The sequence below is a fragment of the Pelodiscus sinensis genome, chromosome 16 (assembly GCF_049634645.1).
Source record: "Pelodiscus sinensis isolate JC-2024 chromosome 16, ASM4963464v1, whole genome shotgun sequence".
Lineage (NCBI taxonomy): Eukaryota > Metazoa > Chordata > Testudines > Trionychidae > Pelodiscus > Pelodiscus sinensis.
The window spans coordinates 11,146,653-11,169,060 of NC_134726.1; the positions used below are offsets into that span (position 1 = coordinate 11,146,653).

At 46.5% G+C, this 22,408-nt stretch overlaps 1 protein-coding gene across 1 annotated transcript in view; it reads right to left on the reverse strand.

The window, feature by feature from the left end:
• Positions 1-22,408, reverse strand: part of USP7 (ubiquitin specific peptidase 7) — a 221,725-nt gene that overhangs the window by 182,121 nt on the left and 17,196 nt on the right. The window contains exon 3 of the mRNA XM_075899282.1: positions 18,000-18,104. Coding sequence (XP_075755397.1) covers positions 18,000-18,066 — 67 coding nt within the window. The 5' untranslated portion in view covers positions 18,067-18,104. The remainder of the gene's footprint in view (positions 1-17,999; positions 18,105-22,408) is intronic.

A 22,408-nucleotide genomic window follows, 5' to 3' on the forward strand; every position in this document is an offset into this window, starting at 1 on the left:
AAACAGTACTGTCAAGATAAGCCCATTGTTCTGATTATGCCAACCACCCTTAGAGTCCCTCCACTGGTTCCCCTTTTCCAAAACATCAAAAGAAAGCTCTTATCCTTACTTTTAAGGACAGTTGCAACCTAGCCCATTTTTACTTGGCTACTCTTATCATTTTATTGTCTCAATCTTCCCCAGCTTTTTGCTCCACATCTTTCCCACCAATTATGCTAGCTTTAATTGCCTGTTTCTCTACCTCTCCTGTGAGCACCTTTGCACTTTCTTCCACACTGACATATCATAATAGAACACCTCCCCCAAACTGACTCATAAGGACATTACTTTATAAGCTTACAAGTCCCTCCTCAAACTCTTTAGGGTTGCCAGGTGTCCGGGATTCTACTGGACAGTCTGGCTTTTGTCCACTCTAATCATAGTGAAATCATTGGGGCTCAGGTGTTCATCCTGAATCAGAAGGTTAGATTGTTAATGCTTTAGGGCAGGGAATGTGTGTTTGTGTAGGACAATAGGCCTCTTATCCCAACTGAGGCCTCTCAGCACTACCATAATGCAAAATAAAACTGGATCTTAAAGGAACACTGTCAACTTGGAATTGGACAATTTCAAAGGAAGTAACTTCATTCTGGTGAATTGACGTGCACCTCAGATTCTTTGCAGTTATAATATATGAAAAAATCTGACCAGGTCTGTTTTTCTTTCTAATTGTTTTTCTCACTCATTGTATAAAGGATCACCATAAACAGAAGAGTATGCATAGGAAGGAGACAGCTAATGGTAAAAGCTAGCCCAAGTTGTACAGCAGGGGCGGGCAAGATATGGCCTACGGGCTGGATGCAGCCTGCCAAGACTTTTGATCTGACCCACACCCATCCCTGCAGCAGGGAGCAGTGTCACATGCACAGCCAGCCAGCAATCTGGGGCTGCTGGGGTAGGGAGCCTGGCGAAGCATGATGCTAGCCAGAAGCTGCTTAGGTAAGTGCCTCTGGACAGAGACTGCCTCTAGCACCCTATTCCTCCCACCCTCCAACTCCTTCCCAGACCCTGTACCCCTTCCTAAATCTTTCCCCAGTTCAGAGTCCTCTGCTGCACCCATTTCCCCTCCTGGACCATGCTCTCCAACCTCCTGCCCTAAGTCACAATCTAAACCCTCTGCACACTCCTCCCTCAGATCACAATTCCCACTCCCCAACCCTGAACCCTCTCCTACACCCTTCCTCCAGGCCAGACTCTCTTCTGCACCCATACCCCCTACAGATCCTCCACCCCAATCCCCCACCCCAGGTCACAACTCCCCCCCCCCTCCAACCCTTCACCGTCTCCTGCACCCCAGTCTCCTACCCCAAGCTCCCTTCTGCACCCAACCTCTGTCCCAAACCCTGCACCTCCTGCATAGAAAAGTGCAGCTCTTAGCCACTTACCAAAATCATGGAGTGGCCCATTATTGCCTTCCCCTGTTGTACAGTCAGCCTAATCCTGACTTTTGTAGAAGAGCCATTTTCTCTTGTATTCCTAAAACAATCTCTTGCTGCTGCCAACAGGGCAGGGGATGAAGACGACAACTACATTCTTACTACTATTCTTAGCCTCAACTTCTCCATCTAGCTCCAACAGCGTAATCCTGACGAGGAACAGGAATCCTTTGTTCTCATTGAGGGTCAGAGTTTACCACTGCGTTTCTGGTCCTTATTTCTATCTGGTCCTGCAGTAGGATCCCCATTGCTTTCCATGCCTAGCTTGTGTTGGCTTCCATATAGGAAGCTGGAATAGAACCAGCTGCTGCTTGTCTGGCCCAGTTCCTGTAAAGGAGTTCAACTGATTCCCAGGTTGCTTCACTCACTGTCCCACCTCTAGCAGAAGGGATCCCTTCCAGCCACCTGCTGCTTCACATAAGGCTGCTGTTGCCTCCCTATCTTGCAAGAGATAGCTGTGTCCTGTGAGTATGTGGCCATGTCTACATGAAGGGAATTTATACTGATATAATTACAAGAGTGGTGGCAATAATTTTTGATGGAACGCCACTTCAAGATTTTGGTAAGTGGTCAAGGGCTGCATTTTTCTATGAAGGAGGTATGGGATCTGGGATGGAGTTGTGTGCAAGCTCTCTAGCTTGGGTTATGAGTTTGGGATAGGGTCTCAGAGGGAGTTTGGGTGAAGGAGAGGATTATGACCTGTGTCAGGAAATTGGAGTGCAGGGTTCAGGAGGGGTATGGGTGCAGGAGAGGATTCTGGCTTATGCGAGGGATATAGGGGGCGGATATGGAGTCTGGGAGGGAGTTGTCACCCAGAACAGGGACGGGGAGCATGCAGAGGGTTTGGGTGATGACCTAGGGCAAGGAGTTGGGGGGTGGGATGCCAGAGGCAGGCTCTGGCCAGGAGGCACTTACCTAGGTGGCTCAGTGGACGCCTCAGGTAGGCTTCCTGCCAGTTGCATCCCCAGGCCTCTCAAAGTGTCTGGCTGTTCCATGTGCCTTGTTTCGGCCAATGGGAGCTGAAAGATTATGCTGGGCACAGAGGTAGCATGTGAAGTGTACCCACTCCCAGCACAGAGAGGCACATGGAGCAGCCAGCAGCTTTGAGTGGCTTGGAGCTTCTCCCTGCTTGAGGTGGAGCAGGCTGTAAGTTGGATTCAAAGGCTTGATGGGCCGGATCCTGTCTACCCCGAATTATACATGGTATGATCAAGATGTTTCCCTAGGTGCTCTACCAGTGCTCTGCAGCACCCTGTTTTGCACTTGAATGTGGGAAATGAAGGAGAATTCTTTTAACCCTGCCAAGAATCCATTACTCCCATGGCCCATACAGGTTTTGGGGAACAAAGGAAGAGGCTCCTGTACTAGGCTTTTATTGTACCCTTGCTTTGTGCAGACATTGGGGGAATCATAGAATAATAGACCAGTAACTGGAAGGGACCTCGAGAGGTCATCGAGTCCAGTCCCCTGCCCTCACAGCAGGAACCAGTACCATCTAGACCATCCCTGATGGAGGTCTATCTAACCTGCTCTTAAATATCTCCAGAGATGGAGCTTCTACAACCTCCCTAGGCAACTTATTCCATTGTTTAACCACCCTGACAATTAGGAAGTTTTTCCTAATGTCCAACCTAAACCTCCCTTGCAGCAGTTTAAGCCCATTGCTTCTTGTCCTATCCTCAGAGTCCAAGGAGAACAATTTTTCTTCCTCCTCCTTGTGAAACCCTTTTAGATACCTGAAAACTGCTATCATGTCCCCTCTCATTCTTCTCCTTTCCAAACTAAACAAGCCCAGTTCTTTCAGTCTCCCTTCATAGGTCATGTTCTCTAGCTAGACCTTTAATCATTCTTGTTGCCTTTCTCTGGACCTTATCCAATTTCTCCACATCTTCTCCAATTTCTCCACATCTTTTTTGAAATGTGGTGCCCAGAACTGGACACAGTACTCCAATTGAGGCCTAATCAGCACAGAGTAGAGCAGAAGAATGACTCCTCATGTCTTGCTTACAACACTCCTGTTAATGCATCCTACAATCATGTTTGCTTTTTCTGCAATAGCGTCACACTGTTGGCTCATATTTAGCGTGTGCTCCACTATGACCTCTAGATCCCTTTCTTCAGTACTCCTTCCTAGACAGTCGCTTCCCATTCTGTATGTGTGAAACTGATACAGAAGAGGAGTCATCTTCCCTGCCCTGAAAAGTAAAACAGAAGCTTTGCTCTTACTACTGGAAACCTTCTTTCAGGGCCGAGGGAAGCATGTGCACTTGCTTCACAAGAATGATGTCATGCCATTGCAAGAGAGAGAAAATGCAATTAACGATGTTGTGTTATGAAAGAGATGGACATAAAAATGGCCTTACTGTGTCAGACCAGTTGTCTAACCCAGGATCATATCCTCCAACAATGGCCACTGCCAGATGCTTGAGAGGGAATGAACAGAACAGGGCAATTGTCTAGTGATCCACACGCTGTCATCCAGTCCCAGCATCTGGCAGTCAGTGACTCGGGACTCCAGAGCATGGGATTAGATCATTGACCATCTTATCTAATAGCTATTGGTGCAGAAATAAAAGTTAAAAAATAGAGAAATATTTTTATGTTAACTTCCTTCATGTGTGTATTATTAGGTATTAATTATAAAAACAACAACAACAGAATTTTCAGGGAAATGTACAGAATTTTCAGGGAAATGTTGTTTTATGTTGATTGTTTCCCTTTATAGCAACGTTTTTTTAAAGAGCGGTCTGAAGTATTATCCATTAACATTGTTACATGGTGGCTCAATTCTATCTGAAAATTGCTAACAGTTTAAATATTTGGTTTTATATGATTTCAAGTACATTTTTGACCATTTCTCCATTGCCACATTTACAATACATTTTTCACATGACTTCTAACTAAAGTCTAGATAAGACACTTTTATCTTGTTGGTTGGGATTTATATTTCCCCACACAAAGTCAATCTATTTTAATTTTCCAGTAAAAGCAATCCTTCTTTGCTAAAAATAGCATGTTTACATTTAAATTGCTAGGTGATGACCCAGTTATTTGCCATCTTTGAAAAGTGAAATGATTTTTTTCTTGATCAAGTTTTGCTACAAACAGTAAATTCTGAAGTCAAGAGTTACCTTTTTGACTTTGGGTATATGTCACTGTTTGGAAGGACTAGTTAGTCTATTTTACACAACTGTGATACTAGCTTTCGCCAAGTATAAAAGATAAAGTTGAAAAGCATCTAATAAATTATATCTATTAGGAATTGTACTGTTTAAAGTGAATTTACTGTTAATGAAAGATTCCTGACTGCCAGTATTGGAAACAGATGCCTCCTATCAACATGATACACATAGCCCAGCCAATGTGTCCCAACCTGCCAGTCTAATTATAACTATATAAGTACGATGTATTAATAACTTCATTCAGAGACTCTCATAATGTTTGTATGTTAGTTGATAATCTTCATAACTCATCTGTAAACACAGTATTAAAATCTTCATTTTACCAAAGAGAGGACACATTGATCCATTGTCTGAACCAGGGCTGCAAGCTAATATCTGCCCTAATCAATAGAAGCAACTGTTTTTATCTATGTTAATATATTTCAGAATCCAGACTTTTTGTGTGACCTTGGAGAAGAGAACAGGGGCCTGATCTGATTGACTTCAATGATTTTTGGATTAGATCTTTGGACTTGCCTACACTGGCACTTGCCTACACTGGCACTGCAACTTTCTTGCTCAGCGGTGTGAAAAAACACACCCCCAAGCCAGTGATCCCACACATCTTTTCCACCCCTGAGCAAAATTATGTTATGTCTTATATCACCTTCATATTGGTGCACATAACACAATTCATGTGGGGATGGGCCAAGGGGTTCTGAATGTGGAAGGGGACTTAGGCCGGGGGCAGAGGGTTGGGATGCAGGAGTGTGAGGGCTCTGGATGGAAGTGTATGCTCTAGGGTGAGGCTGGGCTTAAGGAGCTCAGGGCTGCATCAGAAGTTTAATGTGCAAGAGCTCAGGCTAGGATTGTGAGCTCTGGGGTGGGGCCGAGGCAGAAGGTGGAGTGGAATGGGGAGGGGGGCACTGGACCACCCTAGCCATGGCAGGATTGGGGCTAGAGCAGCCTGTTCTGGCTATGATACGGGCCTGGTCAGGGCCAGGCAGCCCCAGTCACAGCAGGTTGAAGGGTGGGCTAAGTTGGGGCCATGTGTGGGGGTGAGATGGCCTTCCCCCAGCTGATGCAAGTTCATGCTCTAGATGGCTTCCTGGAACACCTGCATGGTGCTAAATAGGGAGCTGCGTAGCCAAGTGGCCATGCAGCTTACAGGGAACTTAGCCCTGAATACAGGAAGTTACAATGCGGTAAAGTGCCCTTGTGGAGGTGGTTTACCTAGGGTGCTGTGAGAGCTCTCTCAGCACTGGTGCCAGGACTACACAGCCACATTAAAACACTTTAAACTTTAACATGTAGATAAAAGCCTTTGTTTCTTATAAAAAGTTGACATTACTTTGTCTTATCAACTAAGTGTCAAGTGATGGAACCATGCAACAAGGCTATCTGTCCTTTTGTATGTACAATGCCTAGCCCAATGCAGTCTTGATCATGAGTGGGGCCTCTAGGCAGTGGTGGATTAGCTGGGGGGCCAATGGGGCCATGCATAGGGACCTCAGCCAGTTGGCAGGCTCCAGAAAAATTGGCATCTCTGTGCCCAAACTAACTCCGCCTGCCCCTGCACCTAGCACTGCTACTGAGGGGTGGTTCCAGGCTCTGAGGCTTGCCCCACTACACTTTCCCAGCATGCCTGCTGGGGAGTGATGGACACCACAGTGCCTCAACTCCACTCCCCAGTGGGGAGAGGGGCCTCTATTACTCTGGTCCAGGGTCCCACAAATTCCTAATCTGACGCTGGCTCTAGGCACTATTATAATATAAACCATAAACAGAAGCAACCAAGTTTAAGTGAAAATAAATCTGTAACTCCAAGTGAGAAAAGCAGGAGGACTAAACATGAAAGCTTCATCAGGAACTCATCCCCTTTCTGCTTGGCTATGCAACACTGATGTTCAGTCTGTTTTTTGCTGTGTACAGAATAAATGACAATCCAAGCATAAGTGTAAAACCTACTAGTGCAGTCTTTCCAAATCCTATTTTCTCTTCCTCTTTACTCTATCTCCACCCTCAGGAATAATCATAAGATCAGTTTCACCTCCACTAACACCTTTATTTCCTTGTTCTCTCTCCATTCATTCCATACCACTCCATTCATCGTTACTTTTTCTCCACAAATGACTCCATCTCTTTTTTTCCACTTACTCTCCTGATTAGCCCCAGATTGCAAAAACAGGTTTAAGGGAGCACAAACATAGGTTTTATTGTGGCTCTACCAGACTGCCATCTGTTGTATTAGTTTAATCTCTCAGTCATTATGCAGTAGATTTCATTTATCTTAAACTCAATATTTAGAGTCTGTCAGTGTTCTATACAATGTTAGGACCTGATCCTGCAATCTGATCTGTACAGGAAGCCTAATGAAGTCAGAAAGGGGGGCAGGAGTCATCTGCCTGGGTGGACCAGATAACAGAATGGGGGTATGTCTACACTACAGCGCTAGTTCGAACTAACTTAGTTCGAATTAGTTAATTCGAACTAAGCTAGTTCGAACTAACGCATCTAGAACTAAAAACTAGTTCGAACTAGCGTTTTGCTAATTCGAACTAGCAAGTCCACATTGAGTGGACTCTGAACAGGGCTTAAGGATGGCCGGAAGCAGTGCCGGCAGGGCATAAAAGGAGGACTTAGAGCATGGAGATGCTGTCTCAGGCTAGCCGAGGGCTGCGCTTAAAGGGTCCCGACCCCCACCCCGGACAGACAGTTCTCAGGGGTGCCCCGCTTGCAAAGAAGTTCTGGCTTGGAGTGCCCTGAGTGCCCACACTGGGCACATCACACCACTCGGCCATCAGCCCGGCTGCACTTGCCGCAGGCTGCCATCTGGGGAGAGGGAGTAATTGGGGGGCTGCAGGAGAGCTTCCACCCCCAGAAGCCCGCAGAGCCAGCTCAGTCCTCCCCATCGGGGGCTCGTACCCCATTCCTCCCTCACCTCCTTCCACTTACCCTTCCTTAGCCCCCCTTCTTATTGATGTACAAAATAAAGATAACGTTTCTTCCAACATTGACTCTGTCTTTATTGAAAAAAAACTGGGGGAGACTGGGAAAAGGAGGTGGGAGAGGGGAAGAGAAAGGCTGGGAGAGGGGAGGGCAACTAACATGATCAGGGGTTGGGAACAGGTCCCAGATGAAGAAAGGCTACAGAGACTGGGACTGTTCAGCTTAGAAAAGAGGAGACGGAGGGGGACAGGATAGAGGTCTCTAAAAGCAGGGGTTGGGTGGAGAGGGTGCATTCAGAAAAGTTCTTCCTGAGTTCCCATAAAGAAGGACTAGAGGACACCAAAGGAAAGGAATGGGTAGCAGGCTTGAAACTAGTAAGAGAAAGTTGTTCTTCTTCACAAAGAAAATAGTCAACCTGTGGAACTCCTTGCTGCAGGAGGCTGTGAAGGCTAGAACTGGAACAGAGTTTAAAGAGAAGTGAGATAAAGTGATGGAGGTTGGGTCCATGGAGTCCTATTAGCCAGAGGGTAGGAGTGGTGTCCCTGCCCAAAGTTTGTGGAAGGCTGGAGAGGGATGGCAGGAGACAAATCGCTTGGTCATTGTCTTCGGTCCATCCCCTCCAGGGTCCCTAGGGTTGGCCGCTGTCGGCAGACAGGCTACTGGGCTAGATGGACCTTTGGTCTGACCCAGGACGGCCATTGTAAGCTCAGGGCTCAGGGTCGGGGGTCTCAGTGGATCACCTTGATTTTCATGCACACCTGGTCCTGGGTGGCCAGGCGGGCAGCTCTCCTGCCCTAGCCGGCCACTTTCCTGTGCCTAGTGAGGAGATCGTGGACGAGGTCCACGATGTCCGCACTAGCCCAGGAAGGTGCCCGCCTCTTGCGGTCCAGGGCAAGCTCCCGGGAGCCGCCAGCCTGGTCCCGGCAAGAGGGGGTGGGCTGGGGGGCATCGGGTGGGTGGCTCTGTGCCGTGCCAGGTGCAGGGTCTGCTAGCTGGGTGCTGGCAGGCTTGCACCTGGCACGGGCACCGTAGCCAGCCCGTGCCCCTTTAAGGGGTCCGGGGCTGGGAGGGGGGCATAGAGTTTCCCTGGTGTTGGCCAGAGTGGCCACCAGGGAAACCTGGGGAGGGCTAGCCTCCCACTAGTTCGAACTAAAGGGCTACACAGCCCTTAGTTCGAACTAGCTAGTTCGAACTAGGCGTTAGTCCTCGTAAAATGAGGTTTACCTAGTTCGAACTAAGCTCTCCGCTAGTTCGATTCAAATTCGAACTAGCGGAGCGCTAGTGTAGCACCTATTAAAGTTAGTTCGAACTAACGTCCGTTAGTTCGAACTAACTTTGTAGTGTAGACATACCCTCAGGGCCTTATTTTTCTAGAACATCACCATGCAGTATTATCCCCAAAACCTTAATAGGGCTCAATAAAATTAATTAGTTGGCAAGTATATTTTTCACAGGCAATTAATGCTAAAGTTCAGGGTACTTCTGTGTGTAACAGAGAAGAGATATTGGATGACGAATACGTTAAAATAAGTGAGGCCAATTGTAGGAAAGAAAATTAAAGATTAATTTGGAGAAAATACGTTTGTGAGCTTTTTATTTAATTTTGTAATGAATAGAAAAAAAGGGCCTAAGAGGCTTGGGTTAGTTTTCAGTTTTAAATAAATACCCCAATCCTGGAGATCTGTGCAGGCCAGCCCTTGCACTCACAGGGAGTCCCATGGCAGTGAATGAGGCTCTGTATAGGCACTGAGGTCTGCCCGTGTGCATGGAGGATGTTGAATCTTTCATAAATAGAGATTTTTATAGTAAGAGTTAGGAACTTGAGTTGAATAGGTGTTAGGAGACACTATCTGATGAAAAATCTCTGCCTTCAATTGTTCAAATTCCTGTGTCTTGTAGCATCCTAATCCCAGCAGTTTCCCTATTTCGGTGTGTCCTCCAGTAAAATTAGAGAGGCCAAAATGGTTCTTTTGTAAAGGGAGAAAAAAAACTAAACCAACTGTGACGGGGTGAACCCATCCCTGCGCACACGCCCAAACGGCTCCGAGACCTTAGGCGCCAGGAGGGAGGCAGGCGGCCCCCCTTGGCGGTGCTGTGCATGCTCTAGACCTGCACGCTGTGTTTAAGAGAGAAGCAAGATCAGCTGAGAAGGGGAGGAGGGGCGGAAGAGGCCGGAGACGCCAGAGGCAGCACAGAAGTGGCTGAGGACACCGAAGGTGGGGCGGAGGCAGCCAGAGACGCGGAAGGAGGGGCGGAAGCAGCCGGAGACACCGGAGGTAGAGCAGAAGCGACCGAGGACGCCGGAGGCGGGGGAAAGCGGCCAGAGACGCCGGGGGTGAGGCGGAAGTGTCCGGAGCCATGGTAGGAAGGAGAGAAGCAGAGGGGGAGAGCGGGAGGAGCGCGAGGGTGAGGAGAGATGCCGGGAGCTCGGGCAGCGGTGGCTGGCAGACTGGATAACCAGCGAGCAGGAGACGGAGGTATCGGGGCAGGGGCTTCTGCGGCTGGGGGCCCCAAGTACCAGCCGGAAGAGTCAGGAGATGTGAGTGCAGGATCAGGGATGACCAGGAACGAGGAGGCCGAGAGAATAGCCACCTGCTGGCGCAGACAGATAGCATGAAGCCCTGAATGAGCACAACGCTCATGGCCCGCCCCTCCATCTATCCAGGGACGGGGCCGACAGTGGAGTGTGTGAGAGCCCGCAAATAGGGAGGGGGCGGTGCTCGTGCGAAGTCGCTCACCCAGACAGCCGGTGATTAGTTCCCAACCCAAAGGAGATACCCGGCTTGTGGGGCGGTAGGTTGGCCTAGTGTACGCACACCTGCATGGACCGATACCTAATCCTTTTACGTTACAAGCCCAGAGCAAAGGTAGGGACTGGGACCTCCGTGATGTTAACATGAGGACCCACTCCTACATGGTCTTGGGTGAGATGGATTAAGGGGGGAAGTGCGTGACAGATGGTGGAGAATGTGGGCACCCGGACCCACCTCTCCGAACTAAGGGGATTTCGAGGTCGTGGAAAGCAATAGGATTTAGGTAGGGAAAAATGGATGCGGCCCAGCTGTCGGAATGGCTGGCCGAACACCAGCACCAGAACCATCAACAGCAAACCCAATTGATGCAGCAGTTAGCTGCTCAACAACAAGAGCAACAGAGGCAATTGGTCAGGGAATTGACAGACCAGCACCAGGCCCAACGAGACCATTGGTTCCAGAAGTGGGCCTCAAAAGATACCGCAGGAATTACTGTCGCCCAAGTGGGTCAGGCGAGGAAGGGGATTTGGCCCCATTGCCCGTACGCCTAGCGAAAATGGGGCCCGGGGATGACCCAGAAGCTTTTCTAATTACTTTTGAGTGGGTGGCTATGGCCGCCCGCTGGCCCGATGAACATTAGACAAATGAGGGATAAGGCAGAACTGGGAGGCAAAATCAAATCAGTATCTTAGATAGAATCATAGAATAATAGGACTGGAAGGGACCTTGAGAGGTCATCGAGTCCAGCCTCCCGCCCTCAAGGCAGGACCAAGCTCCGTCTACACCATCCCTGACAGATGTCTATCTAACCTGTTCTTAAATATCTCCAGAGAGGGAGATTCCACCACCTCCCTTGGCAATTTATTCCAATATTTGACCACCCTGACAGTTAGGAATTTTTTCCTAATGTCCAATCAAAACCTCCCTTGCTGCACTTTAAGCCTATTACTCCTTGTCCTGTCCTCAGTAACCAAGAGGAACAAATTTTCTCCTTCCTCCTTGTGACACCCTTTTAGATATTTGAAAACCTTTATCATGTCCCCCCTTAATCTTCTTTTTTTCAAACTAAACAAGCCCAGTTCATGAAGCCTGGCTTCATAGGCCATGTTCTCTAAACCTTTAATCATTCTTGTCGCTCTTCTCTGTACCCTTTCCAATTTCTCCACATCTTTCTTGAAATGTGGCACCCAGAACTGGACACAGTACTCCAGCTGAGGCCTAACTAGTGCAGAGTAGAGCGGCAGAATGACTTCACAAGTTTTGCTTACAACACACCTGTTAATACAACCTAGAATCATATTTGCTTTTTTTGCAACAGCATCACACTATTGACTCATATTCAACTTGTGGTCCACTATGACCCCTAGATCCCTTTCTGCCATGCTCCTTCCTAGACAGTCGCTTCCCATCTTGTATGTATGGAAATGATTGTTCCTTCCTAAGTGGAGCACTTTGCATTTCTCTTTATTAAACCTCATCCTGTTTACCTCTGACCATTTCTCTAACTTGCTAAGGTCATTTTGAATTATGTCCCTATCCTTCAAAGAAGTCGCAACCCCACCCAGTTTGGTATCATCTGCAAACTTAATAAGCATACTCTCTATCCCAATATCTACATCATTGATGAAGATATTGAACAGTACGGGTCCCAAAACAGACCCTTGAGGAACTCCACTTGTTATCCCTTTCCAGCAGGATTTAGAACCTTTAACAACAGCTCTCTGACTACGGTTATCCAGCCAATTATGCACCCACCTTATCGTGGCCCTATCTAAGTTATATTTGCCTAGTTTATCAATAAGAATATCGTGCGAGACTGTATCAAATGCCTTACTAAAGTCTAGGTATATGACATCCACCGCTTCTTCCTTATCCAGAAGGCTCGTTATCCTATCAAAGAAAGCTATCCGATTAGTTTGGCATGACTTGTTCTTCACAAACCCATGCTGGCTATTCCCTATCACTTTATTACCTTCCAAGTGTTTGCATATGATTTCCTTAATTACCTATAATTATATTATCTATAGATGCCTCTATACAAATGTAAGAAGTATGGATAATAAGCAGGAAGAACTTGAAGTGCTAATAAATAAATAGAATTATGATATACTTGGTGCCACAGAGACTTGGTGGGATAATACACATGATGGGAATATTGTTATAGAAGGGTACAGTTTACTCAGGAAGGATAGGTGGGGAAAAGTGAGAGACGGTGTTGCCTTATATATTTAAAATATATTTAAAATTTATATATTTGGATTGAGGTGGAAATGGACAAAGGAGACAGACATGTTGGGAATCTCTGAGTTAGGATAAAAGGGGTAAAAAACAAGTGTGATGTCATGCTAGGGGGTCTACTACAGACCACCTACCCAGGCTGAAGAGGTTGATGAGGCTTTTTAAAAACAACTAACAAAATTATCCAAATCGCAGGATTTGGTGGTGATGGGGGACTTCAACTATCCAGATATATGATGGGAAACTAACACAGTGGGGCACAATCTATCCAATAAGTTTTTGGACTGAATTGCAGACAATTTTTTATTTCAGAATGTTGAGAAAGCTACTAGGGGGCAAGCTGTTCTAGATTTGATTTTAACAAATAGGGAGGAACTGGTTAAGAATTTGAAAGTGGAAGGCAGCTTGAGTGAAAGTGATCATGAAATCACAGAGTTCATGATTCTAAGGAATGATAGAAGAGAGAACAGCAAAATAGAGAGAATGGTTTCAGGAAGGCAGATTTTGGCAAACTCAGAGAGCTGGTAGGTAAGGTCCCATGGGAAACAAGACTAAGAGGAAAAACTGAAGAGAGTTGGCAGTTTTTCAAAGGTACATTAAGGACCCAAAAGCACGCTATTCTGCTGCATAGGAAAGACAGAAAGTATGACAAAAGACCACCTTGGTTTAACCAGGAGATCTTGCATGATCTCAAAATCAAAAAGGAGTCCTATAGAAAGTGGAAACTAGGACAAATTACAAAGGTGAATATAAGCAAACAGTACGGCTACGTCTACACTGGCATGATTTTCCGAAAATGCTTTTAACGGAAAAGTTTTCCGTTAAAAGCATTTTCGGAAAAGCACGTCTAGATTGGCAGGATGCTTTTCCGCAAAAGCTCTTTTTGCGGAAAAGCATCCGTGGCCAATCTAGACACGGTTTTCTGCAAAAAAGCCCCGATTGCCATTTTCACGATCTGGGCTTTTTTGTGGAAAACAGTACTATGCTGTCTACACTGGCACAAAAGTCTTTCGGAAAAAGACTTTTGCCTGAACGGGAGCAGCATAGTATTTCCGGAAAAGCACTGATGATTTTACATGAGATCATCAGTGCTTTTGCGGAAATTCAAGCGGCCAGTGTAGACAGCTAGCAAGTTTTTCCACAAAAGCAGATGATTTTGTGGAAAAACTTGCCAGTCTAGACACAGCCTACAGGTATGCAGGGGCAAGATTAGAAAGGCAAAGGCACAAAACAAGCTCAAACTAGCTACAGACATAAAGCGTAACAAGAAGACATTCTATAAATATGCTAGAAGCAAGAGGAAGACCAAGGACAGAGTAGGCCCACTGCTCAGTGAGGAGGGAGAAACAATAACAGGAAACTTGAAAATGGCAGAGGTGCTTAAAGCCTTCTTTCTTTCAGTCTTCACCAAGAAGTCTGATGATGAAGGAATGACTAATATAGTGAATACTAGTGGGAAGGGCGTAGGTTTAGAAGATAAAAAGAGAACAAGTTAAAAATCATTTAGAAAAGTTAGATGTCTACAAGTCACCAGGACCTGATAAAGTTCATCCTAGAGCTGTTAAAGGAGGTATCTGACCCTTTATTTATCATCTTTGAAAAATTGTGGAATACTGGACAGATTCCATAAGACTGCAAAAGGGCAAATATGGTGCCCATCTATAAAAAGGGAAATAAGAACAACCCAGGAAACTACAGACCAGTCAGTTTAACTTCTGTGCCAGGAAAGATAATGGAGCAAGTAATTAAGATATCTGCAAATATCTGGAAGAAAATAAGGTGATAGGTAACAGCCAGCATGGATTTGTAAAGAACAAATCATGTCAAATCAACTGATAGCTTTCTCTGATAGGATAACAAGTCTTGTAGATAAAGGAGAAGCGGTGGATGTGGTATACCTAGACTTTAGTAAGGCATTTGATACAGTCTCACATGATCGTCTTATCAAGAAGCTAGGAAAATACAACTTAGATGGGGTTACTCTAAGGTGAGCGCATAACTGGCTGGATAACTGTTCTCAGAGAGTAGTTATTAACGGTTCACAATCATGCTGTAAGGGCATAAAAAGTGGGGTTCCGCAGAAGTCTGTTTTGGGACCGGTTCTGTTTAATATCTTCATCAATAATTTAGATATTGGCATAGAGAGTATGTTTATTGAGTTTGCAGATGATACCAAGTTGGGAGGGGTTGCAACTGCTCTGGAGGATAGGGTCATAATTCAAAATGATCTGGACAAACTGGAGAAATGGTCTGAGGATGAAGTTTAATAGGATGAAGTTTAATAAGGACAAATGCAAAGTAATCCCCTTAGGAAGGAACAATCAGTTTCAAGCGACTGTTTAGGAACAAGTACTGCCAAAAGGAATCTAGAGGTCATAGTGGACCACAAACTAAATATAAGCCAACAGTGTGACACTGTTGCAAAAAGAGCCAACATGCTTCTGGGATGCATTAACAGAGTGTTGTGAGCAAGATATGAGAAGTCATTCTTCTGCTCTACTCTGCGCTGATTAGGCCTCCATTGAGTATTGTGTCCAGTTCTGGGTACCACATTTCAAGAAAGATGTAGGGAAATTGGAGAAGATTCAGAGAAGAGCAACAAGAATGATTAAAGGTCTAGAGAACATGACCTATGAATGAAGACTGAAAGAATTGGGCTTGTTTAGTTTGGAAAGGAGAAGAATGAGAGGGAACATGATAGCAGATTTCAGTTATCTAAAAGGATGTCACAAGGAGGAGGGAGAAAAATTGTTGTCCTTAGCCTCTGAGGATAGGACAAGAATGGGCTTAAAATGCAACAAGGGAGGTTTAGGTTGGAGGGTGATTAAGCACTGAAATAAATTGCCCAAGGAGGTTGTGGAATCCACATCTCTGGAGATATTGAAGAGCAGATTAGATAGATCATAGAATCATGGAATACTAGGAAGGAAGGGACCTCGAGAGGTCATTGAGTCCAGTCCCCTGCCCTCATGGCAGGACCAAATATTAATCCCTGATAGACTGTTATCTAACCTACTCTTAAATATCTCCAGAGATGGGGATTCCACAACCTCTCTGGGCAATTTATTCCAGTGTTTGACTACTCTGACAGTTAGGAACTTTTTCCTAATGTCCAACCTAAACCTCCCTTGCTGCAGTTTAAGCCCATTGCTTCTCGTTCTAGCCTCAGAGGCCAAGATGAACAAGTTTTCTCCCTCCTCCTTATGACACCCTTTTAGATACATGAAAACCGCTATCATGTCCCCCCTCAATCTTCTCTTTCTAAACTAAACAAACCCAATTCTTTCAGTCTTCCTTCATGGGACACGTTCTCTAGACCTTTAATCATTCTTGTTGCTCTTCTCTGGACCCTCTCCAATTTCTCCACATCTTGCTTGAAATGTGGTGCCCAGAACTGGACACAACACTCCAACTGAGGCCTAAGCAGCAGTAGAGCAGAAGAATGACTTCGTGTCTTGCTCACAACACACCTGTTAATGCATCCTAGAATCATGTTTGCTTTTTTTGCAACAGCATCATGCTGCTGACTCATATTCAGCTTGTATAACCCCTAGAACTCTTTCTGCCGTACTTCTTCCTAGACAGTCGCTTCCCATTCTGTATGTGTGAAACTGATTGTTCCTTCCTAAATGGAGCACTTTGCATGTCTATCAAGGATGGTCTGACAGTACTGGTCCTGCTGTGAGGGCAGGGGACTGGACTCGATGATCTCTCGAGGTCCCTTCCAGCCTATTGTTCTATGATTCTCAAATAAACTAATCTCCATTTAACAGAATAAGTCTGAATGAAGGTCTGAATACCAAGTAGGCAATATAGCTCTGTCTTCTCATTTTGAATTAGCAGTTGTAATCCATATTATTTTACTCAGAAAAGTATTTTATAGCATTTCAGAGACTAAATAGGGACAACAACTGATTATTTATGGTTTATATTTGGTGCTACACGATCTTATTGCAGGAGAGGCAAACGTGTGAAAGATCCTTAGATAGAAGCCTCAGAAATTACTCATTGTAGCTCAGAATTAGTGCTTTAATGTCATTATGTCAAATTGCTCCTGTTGCTTGGGACACATCCTTGCCTTACACTAGAATAAATGTGAACAGCTATCGATTACCTTGTCTTGTGGATCACCTGGAATTGCTCCCAAGAAATGAGAGGCTTCAAATGTCAGAGTTTTTTTGTCTAGGGAAATTTCAGTCTTTGCTTGCAGGCCTGGGTTGCCTTAATTGTTGAGTCCAAGAAGCAGAAAAATAGGTTAAGTAGATTCAGGCAGGACCAACAGATAAAAATAACAGAGGGAAAGCTGAGCTTGAGCCAGAGGTTGAATCAAGAGCAATACTGTTCCAGTGAAGTTGATAAAATATGTTAAAAACAAAATCAGACTCCCCCTGATGGTAGGAAGACATCAGTCCTAAGAGAATTTGCTATAAAGTTTATTGCTATCTAAGGGTATATCTAGAGCAGAGTTTCTGAAAGTGTTCCACGGAATCACTCTCAGAAGCACATTAACTGGCCGCCCCGGTTTGTTTATTTACTGATGCTGGAGTCTCGGAGCTTCGCAGCTCCCACTGGCTTTTTTGTGTCCTTTGCAGCCAAGGGGAGCCATGAAAAGTAGTGGCCTGGCCCACACTGCTTCCCACAGCTCCCCTTGGCTGCAAAGGACAAAACGGAGCCAATAGGAGCCGCAAGGCTCCGTGGCCACAGCATCAGTAAATAAACAAATCGGGGCGGCCAGTTTACGTGTTTCTGAGAGTGATTCTGTGGAACACTTTCAGAAACACTGGTCTAGACTGAGAGGATCTATTGGAAAAAAGACACGCAAAATGCGCTCTGCATTTTGAGTATCTTTTTCCGATACTTTTGTTGGAAGAAGCTTTTCTGAAATTTGGCCCATCTAGACTGGGCCAAATTTTGGAAAAAACCCTCTTTTGAAAGCCCACTTCTTCCTCATGGAACGAGGAATACAGGGGCTTCAGAAAGAGCACATTTGCTCTTCTGCAAAAAAAAGTGGAAAAGCAAACACATTCCGGTATCCCGAAACCCTCCCACAGTCTAGCTATACCCTTAGAGCCATGGGATCAAAGATGATTTGTGTTGTACTTTTAAAAAGTTATATCGCTCTTGGGGGGAAGGGAGTTAGGCACTGAGGTAAAAGAGAAAAGAGGTTTTGTGACCATAATTCATTCTGATTGTAGGGAAGATTGAGACCATACTAAAATCTCTGGATCCAAAATGCCTAGGATATGAAGAATGGAAGATATAACGGTTATGACTGCACATAGCTAGCCTGTGTTACTTTCACAATCTTTCAAAATAAAGCATAGGAGAGGTTGGTTTTTTTACCAAATCAAAGGTGCACAAAACATCAACAACAAAAGTTTATGGAGGATGTTGCAAACAGAAAGAAAATACAAAAAAATTACTTGAAAGTATCCTCTTAATATCCCAGTCTTCTACAGAAAGTGCAGTGCGAAGTAACTTCCCAAACATGAGCGTGCATCAGTTTGTCTTCCAGGAACAAGCCAGTCCTGCAAAGGGAAAATAAAACAACTACTGGATAAGTGAGTACTGCAGACTTCTATTATACATCCCAGCAACAGATTCTTATTCAGGAACCACAGGACAGTCCTTCTCCCAGCAGCAAACACAAAATAATTTGGATATCATAAGATTTATGAGCTTAATCCTGAACTGGTATAAATTTGTGTTGCTTCAGTGAAATCAATGTAGTTATGCCAATTTACATCACTTTAAGATTTGGCTCTCTGTTTATGCAAAATAGAATTCACAGTTTACAGATTTCAGGTGGCATTACATGCCTACTGGAGAACAATAACAATAAAATAATGTGCCAAAACCACATTTGTATTAAGCTATCAGAATTGTGGGACCTTCATCTAGCCTTTATGACCACAATAAAACAAACCTGGCTTGCCTGATGGTGCTAAGTTCTCAAATAAAATATAAATATTTATTGCACAGCAATCTCTGGTCACTCTTAGTATTTTAATTATATTTTGCACAGAGGCATCATAGAGTAACTGGCCTGTTTAGTAAGGACTAAGAGGGGAGGTTCCACTAAGATTCATGAAGATCAATTCTTGTTTGAAATATTTTAGTGACTTTAGGGCAATTATGCTTAGCCAATGAAAATGTTCTCCATCTGTGCACTGCTCATTAGAACCCTCATGGAATGTTGAGAATGAAGGCCTGTTTTCAACTGGTTATTGAGCTAGTGCCGAACTGCTAGGAAAAGGCCAGTGCTGTAAACAGAATCCTGCCACCATAGCAACAGGCAATTCCACTTGTAAATGTGTAAAAGAAAACTCGTTTGATGTTTCTGTAATTTTTTTTTAGATTCACAGTTTTATGACAGCAAGTGGGTCAGGCATTTCCTGGCCGTTAATGGCTATCCTATGTTAAAAGGTCAAGGGTTGAGTATGTGATCCTATTACAGGCAGTCCCCGGGTTACGTACAAGATAGGGACTGTAGGTTTGTTCTTAAGTTGAATCTGTATGTAAGTCGGAACTGGTGTCCAGATTCAGCCGCTGCTGAAACTGACCGCCAGTTCTGACTTGGGGTTCTTAAGTTGAATCTGTATGTAAGTCAGAACTGGCGGTCAGTTTCAGCAGCGGCTGAATCTGGACACCAGTTCCGACTTACATACAGATTCAACTTAAGAACCCCAAGTCAGCTGCTGCTGAAACTGATCAGCAGCTGATTCCAGGAAGCCCGGGGCAGAGCAACTCTGCCTCGGGCTTTCTGTAGTCAGTGCTGGTCAGTTTCAGCAGCAGCTGAATCAGGACGCCTGGGGCAAAGCAGTTGAGGTGCTGCCGGGTTGGTCCAGTAGTGCCCAGAGCGGCGCTGCGGGACCAACCGGCAGCGCCCCAGCTGCTCTGCCCCAGGGTCCACAACAAAAGCCTGGTCTGCTGGGGGGGGCACACTAGCTGCGCCCCCCCCCCCCCCCAGCAGACCAGGGACACAGGGAGCAAAGCGGCAGCGGGGGGGGGGTACCTCGCCTCTGAGGCTTTGCTCTGGTGCCGGACCGCTTTGCTCCCGGTGCCCCTGGTCTGCTGGGGACAGTCTCCAGCAAACCAGGGGCACCGCGAGCGAATCCGCAGCAGCGGCGGGGTCCCCCGCTTCTGAGGCTTTGCTCTGGCAAAGCCTCAGAAGTGCGGGAACCCGCCGCTGCTGTGGGTTTGCTCCCAATGCCCCATGTCTGCTGGAGACGGTCCCCAGCAGACCAGGGGCACCGGGAGCAGCTTTTCTCGCCCCGGAGCTCGAGGTGGCTGACCGCTGCCTGTGAGCTCCGGGGCGAGAAAGCTCTGTTCGTAAGTGCGGATCCGACGTAAGTCGGATCCGCATAAGTCGGGGACTGCCTGTATTAGCAGCCAGGAATGTCCTCTCCATTGGTCACTGTTGCTTGAATAAATTAAGACCCGACTGTTCCCCATATGCCCCATAGGGGAGATAGGGATGTTAATATGTGTTTATTAAAATAAATGTGTAACCCCTGAATTTTTCAGTGGTTACATGTGGGAGGGAGGGGCGGGGCAGGGCAGGACTATCAGCTCCCTGGGAGCCACTGCATGTGAGGAGCCGGCTTTTCAGCCAGCTTCCCACACTCACTGTCTTCTGCCTCCTGTCTCCTCCCCTCCCCACCCCTGCTGTGGTGCTGCCACTGTATGAGGTGCTGGGGTAGGAGAGGGGCAGACAGCAAGAGCTGGACACACAAGGAACCGATTAAGAGCTGGTTCCCCATGCATACCAGCTCCTGCCTCCTCCTCCCCCCCCCCACTGCAGCCTTTGACACAAAGGCAGCAGTGGGGGAGGAGGCAGGTGACTCTGTGGGAGCTGGTACGTGCGGAAAGCCATCTTAGAAACCAGCTCCTTGAGTGCACCAGCTCCCACCTGCCCTCCTCCTGCTGATGCAGAGGCAGCAGTGGAGGGAGAAGGGGGCTGCATGTAACCATGCACATTAACCAATGAGCCCAGGTTCGTTGGTTAACCATGTAATTGGCTGTATGCTCACATCCCTAATGGGAAGGAGCTACATAAGGAAGCAGAAACTGCCATTCTCTTTTTGGCATTTCCTGGCCATCATTCCTAGTGGAGGTGTGCATTTCCCTTCTTCATGGTAAAACAGGGACTGACCTCAAAACCAGTAGATCAAGAAAGACCAGGGGCATGCAAATCCCTCCTGTAAAATGGGGTTGCACATACATACACTTATTACATAAATACGCAAATAACCTGAATTGCACACATGCCTGAGGGGGTGTTCACACATTTGAAAATGGGAGGCTAATTGGCTTAACCATCTCTTTCCAGTCTTCCCCGTATCCATATCTAATTATTACACCAGAAACACCATCTGTTTCATAATCATGTTCCTTATCCCTAATCTGTTAGGCTACGTCTACACTAGCCCCCTAGATCGATCTAGGGAGACTAATGAGGGTGACCAGAATTGCAAATCAAGCCCGGGATTTAAATATCCTGCACTTAATTTGCATGTTTCCGGCCAGTCGCCATTTTAGAAATTGACTAGTCCGAAGTAACTGCCCGCGTCTACACGTGGCAGTGAAACGGGCTTCTGATTTAAAGCCCTAAATTGAATTAGGTGGTATTCCTCCTGCAATGAGGTTTACCACCTAATTCGAATCCACTCCTATCTCAGTCAGAGATCTGTCAGGGCTCTTTATACCCCACCCTGAAGGTTAGATGGTCTGCATTCTATGAAGGTGTGACGGCGGGTTGGGGGTCCCCCGTCTCCTGCACCCCGAAATGGCACAAACAGACTGCACCAGCCAGTGGAATAGAGGAAGTTTATTGCCTCTCCAGGATACAGCACAGCACAGATGTAATCTGGTCACAGAACTGGGCTAGGATGCCTCACGCCCCCTTGAGATGGGGGAGACTGGGCCCCTAAACTCCAGCCCCTTTCCCTAGGCTGTCTCCTCCATGCTCTCAGACAGCAACTAACTCCCTCTCTTCCAGCCCTGCCCCCCAGCCAGGGCAGCATTCCACTTTCCTTTGTTCCTCTCCATGGGGGGTGTCTGGCCATACTTGTTTGCATAGTGACTCATCCTGTTTTGCTGTGTCGTGGTACCTACGGCAGCCAGTGGGGATTACCCCAGAGCCCGCAGCATCGAAACCAGCCAGGTACCCCCACTACGTCACAGAAGGGGAAAAGCAAAAAGCTGTCTCTGGGTATGTCTACACTACAAAGTTAGTTCGAACTAACGGACGTTAGTTCGAACTAACTTTAATAGGCGCTACACTAGCGCTCCGCTAGTTCGAATTTAATTTGAACTAGCGGAGCGCTTAGTTCGAACTAGGTAAACCTCATTTTACGAGGATTAAGCCTAGTTCGAACTAGCTAGTTCGAATTAAGGGCTGTGTAGACCCTTAATTCGAACTAGTGGGAGGCTAAGGCTTCCCAGGTTTCCCTGGTGGCCACTCTGACCAACATCAGGGAAACTCTATGCCCCCCTCCCGGCCCCGGACCTCTTAAAGGGCCACGGGCTGGCTACGGTGCCCGCGCCAGGTGCAAGCCTGCCAGCATCCAGCCAGCAGACCCTGCACCTGGCACGGATCGAGCCAGCCACCTGATGCCCCTCAGCCCTCCCCCTCTTCCCGGGACCAGGCTGGCGGCTCCCGGGAGCTTGCCCGGGACCGCAAGAGGCGGGCACCTGCCTGGGCTAGTGCGGACATCGTGGACCTTGTCCACGATCTCCGCACTAGGCACAGGAAAGTGGCCGGCTAGGGCAGGAGAGCTGCCAGCCTGGCCACCCAGGAGCAGGTGTGCAAGAGAATCAAGGGGGTCCA